The sequence below is a fragment of the Hippoglossus hippoglossus genome, chromosome 10 (assembly GCF_009819705.1).
Source record: "Hippoglossus hippoglossus isolate fHipHip1 chromosome 10, fHipHip1.pri, whole genome shotgun sequence".
NCBI lineage: Eukaryota > Metazoa > Chordata > Actinopteri > Pleuronectiformes > Pleuronectidae > Hippoglossus > Hippoglossus hippoglossus.
In genome coordinates this window covers 6,522,099-6,528,098 of record NC_047160.1, presented here as the reverse complement: position 1 = coordinate 6,528,098, position 6,000 = coordinate 6,522,099, and the positions used below count along the sequence as shown (strand labels likewise).

At 38.3% G+C, this 6,000-nt stretch overlaps 1 protein-coding gene and 1 long non-coding RNA gene across 6 annotated transcripts in view; both read right to left on the bottom strand.

Annotated features, from left to right (window-relative positions):
* Nucleotides 1–224: 224 nt before the first annotated feature.
* Nucleotides 225–637, bottom strand: LOC117768959. The gene is made up of 2 exons (XR_004615122.1): nt 519–637; nt 225–462 (listed from the first exon to the last, which is right to left on the bottom strand). It is a non-coding gene; the product is annotated as an uncharacterized LOC117768959 (long non-coding RNA).
* A 1,680-nt stretch (nt 638–2,317) lies between these two features.
* Nucleotides 2,318–6,000, bottom strand: part of si:zfos-2326c3.2 (misshapen-like kinase 1) — a 69,645-nt gene continuing 65,962 nt past the window's right edge. For 4 of the 5 annotated variants that reach the window (XM_034597436.1, XM_034597439.1, XM_034597440.1 and 1 more), the window contains 2 exons: nt 2,682–5,652; nt 2,318–2,596 (listed from right to left, as the gene is read on the bottom strand). In XM_034597436.1, coding sequence (XP_034453327.1) covers nt 5,569–5,652 — 84 coding nt within the window. In that variant the 3' untranslated portion in view covers nt 2,318–2,596; nt 2,682–5,568. The remainder of the gene's footprint in view (nt 2,597–2,681; nt 5,653–6,000) is intronic. The other variant, XM_034597437.1, reaches the window with a different exon arrangement.

The following is a 6,000-nucleotide window of genomic DNA, read 5'->3' as shown; positions in this document are numbered from 1 at the left end:
TTCCCTTCAGGTGTTCCTGAAATTTTGCGCTTACAAGACCAAAAACGTGTTTTGTTAACTAACAGCGACCTCGATCTTTGACCTGTGACCAACTAATTTGTATCAGCTCACCTGCGAGTCCAAGTGAACATTTCTACCAAATTTGAAGAAATTTCCTCAAGGCGTTCCTAAGATATCAGATTTAAAAAATGGGACAGATGGACAGACAACTCCAAAACATAAGCAGCATTTGACTCAATTCAACGTTTTTATTGCTGTCTCAATGTCTTTTGCATCTTTACATGGAAACACAGGTGTGTGTTCATCTCAAGGTAACAGGGGTACAGTCAATGTCAGTCAATCAAACATACTGTAGGTCCAGTGCAAAAAAGTAACAATCATCCTTACAACACAGAGGGCACGGAATCAAAAAGAAATATATATTCTGGAATACATAATATTAACATTTGGTTTTTTTATAATCTCAATTTCTGTGAATTTTCACACAATTGTCCTGTAATGCTCCACTGAAGAATAACTTCAAAATAATGACAGTAGCTGTAAATTATTGGCTAAATCTCAACTTCTGGAAAATATCCCCCGTAAACAGACAGTTCTAGGAAATTGCTATCAGCCTACTGGGTTTTGACATTTGTTGTTATCAAGCAGCAGGATTCATCCGACCAATAGATAAGTAATTCATCACAATCACTGTGCCCCCTTTAACTTCCTCACCTCTTCCTTCTTCTTCCCTCTCTTCATCAAAGCCATCATCATCTATAAATTGTCAGTTCAGTAAATAGTTTGACTTAGTTTGAAACAAGAGTTTTCCAACGTTTACTTGAATTTACTTTGTGCTTAGAGGATGGCAGTAAATTCCTTTTTTCAATTGTGGATTTGTGTTTTCAAGCAACGTCTGAGTTCCCTCTGTTAGGCGACACCTCACTCAAGCCACCAGCGTCCTCCTCTAACTCTTCTTAACACTTCCTTCCCTCGCAGACTCAATTCTGCTTTAGCAAACACCTGCTCACAGTCTTCGTCACACCCTCCCACACAAACACACACTTTCTTTTGACCTGCATTGCTCATCCGGACTCTTGTTCGTACACAGGCTGGAGAATAACAGTTGCAGCACTTTAAACAGAACTACGTAACTTTTGAAAGCAGAAACAAAATAAAGTTATATTAAAAGAATGCACCCGTGATCAGTCCAATACCCTCTAGAGCCTGACTCTGTCTGGTATGTCCATGGTAGCTTGCAGTGGCAAATGTTAGCAAACCTAAGATATTGGCAAGCATGTGACATTACTAAGTCACTAACCTTATGAATCCTTTCTACCTGTGTTTATGTTAAGTTTTAGCATTTAGCATTGTTGTGCACCTGCCACAAGTTACATAGCCTTGCTGTAAGGGAACATGGCAAACTTAATGCATATTCATTCATTTTTCTGCATCATGTTTCAGCCCACTCCAACAAACAGCAAAAGGACAGATTGGGCCAGATCTGTGGTTTTCTTCACACGATTGGTACATGTTAGATGGAACATAGAGGGACAGTGTTGTGGTGTAAAGGAAATAATGTGATGTATGTACTAGTTAAGAAATGTGACACGATATACATCTAACATCAGTCTCCTATGCCTCATACATAACGTCTTAATTCAGATGATTTAACAGAACAATAAAAGAACTCAATTCAGTCACACTATCAAAAACTTCCTCAATAGGCTGGAGGTGGGCTGGGGGTGAATGGAGAGATTTGACACAAGAGAAACAGAGACAATCTAGAATGAGACATGAGGAACAAACTGATCTGGAGAATGGTGATAGACACCAGAGAGCGAGACGAGTGCAGGCTGAGGAGAGAGCTGAGGGAATAAGACGCAGCAGAGAGAAGAGATGTGTTGACAAAATGAGAGAAGGAGAGTTGGTGGGAGAGTTAGCGAAGTGAGTCACAGCGAGCCTGAAACAGTGGAAGGTGTGGGAGGAAGTGCACTGATCTCTTTCTCTCTCATTAGTGACAGAGCTATAGTCAAATGTTCAGCAGACGACAAAGTGAAGCAGAGGAAGAAGAAGTCCGTATCTAAAAATTCCTCGCTGGATTAATTCAGATCAACACACGTCTTTAGGCACGACACTGATTTAAGTTTGAATATGAGCTGATTTCTGTGCTGTTTCTTGGAGCAGGTGGAAGAAAGATACAGCTTAAAAGGAACATACTGATCATTGAAAATGTGATGTCAAATGGCAGTTTCACAATAATGATAATAAAAGAAACTTCTTTTCCTTCAACATAACATAACCCCAAACTCAAGACTAAATTTAATAATACTTTTTAGTCCAAATCATTATCAAATCTGTCATTGTAATCAAATTGCATACAATGATTTAATTGGTATTCATACAAATACATTATTGCTTTAAAAATACTTAATTCCAAATTTAAATGAACATTGAAAAAATTAAGCAATTGGATGTATAATCTAATGAATGAAAAAAGTAGCTTTTGATTACTACGTGTATGTACGTACATGTATACGTATGCATATATAGGAGAAGCAAATACAGGCTTTACTGTACATTGGACAGTTGGTGGAACCACTGTTGTAGTTTAAGACTAATTTGGTCTCGTCTTTTCTGTCCTATGTAGACTCGAATGGCCAGGGTCTTGCTCAGGATCCCAGCAATTAACCAGTTCTTACATAATCTAACACAAAGTAGCACAGGGCCTGATGCTAATGTTACATTTCTTCCGCCGGACAGATAATTCTAATGTATTGTGTAACTGGACGAATTGGTCAAGATTTAAAAATAAAAAAGTGAACCCTTGTGACTTGCTTGATATTGAAATGAATTTGAATTGCTAAGAGTTTATTATACAATACATGCATTGCATTGTATGTAAAAGGGGTTTGAAATGATCTCCACCAGTTTGGACCAATATTGTGTTGAAACTTTACACAGCTAAGCAAATGTTAGCTTGCTCACCAAGAGTTGCTATCTTAGCCACATGCTAACTAGAAACTCTGCATTACACTAGGTAGCTCAAATAGTTCAAAAAATATTAGCCCATGTTAGCTAGTATTCTGCATCTGTCAGCATACATTTAAATTCCTGTGTAACTAGATATCTGGTCCTGTGTTTTGGTAGCAACTGAGCAATATCAGAAAGTTTGTATTCCAGTTTAAATTACTCTCACAGAACCAGCTGCTGTAATATGACATCAATAAAAACTCAATGTATCACTGGATATAAAACATTTGGCACAATGTCTGATAGTCACAAAACTCAAGAGTAATTACAATATAGAGAGGAATGTATAACTAGCTGTTTAAGCTAAATCGGACGAAGGAATAAAAAGACTGGTAAAGTGAAAATGAATCTGAAATGAACAAATTGAAAATTCACATTTGAAGGTAAAACCCAATAACTTCACTTTCACCAAATCTAAGACTGTCTTAAACATAAAGGTAGGCTATTAAATGTAAGAATGCTAGCAACAATAACGTGCATATTTGTAAAAATTTGCAAAACACACCAGTCCAGGGGATTTTGTAGGCGGATATGTTGGTTGTAGTCTTTTGAACTTTGTTAAATAATACACCCCAAATCATGTCTGTTTTGCAGATATAGATTATTTTTCGTCAGATCTCTTTTCATTAGTTATCAAGGGAAACCAATAAATCAAAGCCTTTGATCTTTGGTTTCTTGCTTTTAAGCTCATTGTGTAAATAAAATTAAAAAAAGAAAAACATACTAAATATTATAAAATGGGGCTTTTCACTTTTTCAGCCCAGCTAATTGCATCTCTTCAGACCAAGGGTCAACAAAAAATCATTATTTTTCAAGGTGACCCATTAAAAACAAGTGTGCGTCCCATGTTGGGTGGTGAAGAAACAGATCTAAAGCCAACGGCTCGCAGTGAGCTCTTATACACTGACTGGACTAGAGAATGACTTGAAATGTTTCAAAATAAAAATAATTTCAAAGTATGATATATTACAGAAAGCATGTACAGAGAGGCCATTGTGCAAAGAGCCTGACTTATACATGTTAGGAGAAAATCAACCACAAAACAGAATTCACATGATACTTTGTTTGTTCTTAAACACATGGATATGAGCCTTCAGGTTCACTGTCAGTAGCTCGTGTCCATGTTCACAAGTGTTCTAGGATCATGGAAATAACACTCTAAACTCTGCTTTGGGATAGAATTTCACATTCATTAGCCTATACTTTTGTACACATACTGTACATAAAGATGTCCTGTCAATTATACAATATTTAGAAAACAGTGCTTGTTACAGGAGTATTTACACAATAGATGCAAGAAAACAAAAAAAAGCATTCACTGCCTTTTTGAGTGGAGTTGATTTGTGTCTTTACTATTTATGCTGTACATCTGAATTAATGCTCCTACAGTAAAGTTAAAGGCTCTCCAGGTCCTCAATTAAATCATAATAAGACTAAAGTAAAATAGTGCCGATCTGAAATAGAGTGAACGCTCAGAAAGGACTGATCCAAAGCGGTTTGCGTAAGAAAATGTATTGGATATATTAGCAACTGATTTCAGGCTAAGCAGAGAAATAATTTGAATCTCATTAATTAGGAACAGAATGGTCTGTTAATAGTCAAAGAGAACTATGGTGCAAGGATATTGTGCATCTTAATCCTGACTTTTGTCCTCACTATAAGGTTTGCATGGACAGTATAATTACAGCTAAGGATACAGCTAAATATAACTGATTGGGTCTATAATGGTAATGGTCATGCTGACTCACTGTCACCCAGAGTAACTGTCAGAAAAACCCTCTTCTTTCAAGCAACCGCAACAAAATGTGGGATGACATAAGGTTACCGTCCAACTCAGTCCACATTTTGGCCCCAACATCTGGCCCCAAATGCCCAGATCATGTCCTTAGAGGGAACGAGGTTGAGTAACCGCTTCTTTTGTTGCTTTCACTCCTTTTCGCACAGTGGCTGCTTGCATGCGAGCGAAGCAGATGATCCAGTCACACGCCACAGCCAGGCAAATGGATATAAGTGAAGAACAGATAAAAATACCAAAGTTACCGTTACAATGGAGCCCTTCAGAAAAGTGAACTGATCCTGGAGAGATGAGCTGAATATGGTACAAACTGAATAGACTCCTGTGGTGTCTGACAGATGTGTACAGGAATCTTGAGGCCAGATGTTGACCAGTGATCTGGTGTTCATGAGAACTCGCCACATAATCAAAATGATCAAATGATGACCAAAGAGATCAGGCCTGTTAAAGATTACTCTTCCATTGACAAGTGAGGCAACAGTGATGTCCAGAATTTTGTGCTGCTGCCGCTGCAAAAATCAAGGATGGGGCGATGGATTCAAGCATTTTGTTCTGCCGCTGGCATCATGGTCAACTCAACTGTGGATCCATACATGGAAACTAGACATAAGTGATGCATCCAGGAGAATTTAGTTGATCCTTGTCTTCTGCCCATGGAGGTCAACACGAGTCTGCACAAATATAAAAAGGCATCACCAGGCGATCACAGAATAAAATAGGCAGACATCACCAGTTGATCCCAGAGTTCACAGGTCCAGTCATTACCAGCTGAACAGAGAGTTCTGTCCAAGAGTCATGAAGTAAATCTGACTGCTGCCTCCCGACTGCACTGAGGCGAAGAACACCTGCAGCAAGAGAGACTCAGGTTTAGGAACAACATTGAATGTCCACAAATGTTACTGAGGTTGTGAGTTCAATGCTGCTGCACAGTAGAGGATAATCTGCCCGATTTCTTGGTTTGATTTAGCCCTCCCAGGTCTGTGAAATCACTGCTCTGAAAAGGTTTGTTTAAACGCCAAGTGTGAGGTCCTGCGTCTTGACTGGATCATCTAGTGTGTGCTCTCATGATTAAAAGATTAAAACTCGATCACATCTGTCGTTATCTCTTTGGTCGCCCACATTTTAAAAACCAGTTAAGATTTGAAAATCCTGTAGTGTGCAGCAGGTGTTACTTAGGTTATATTGTTAAAAAT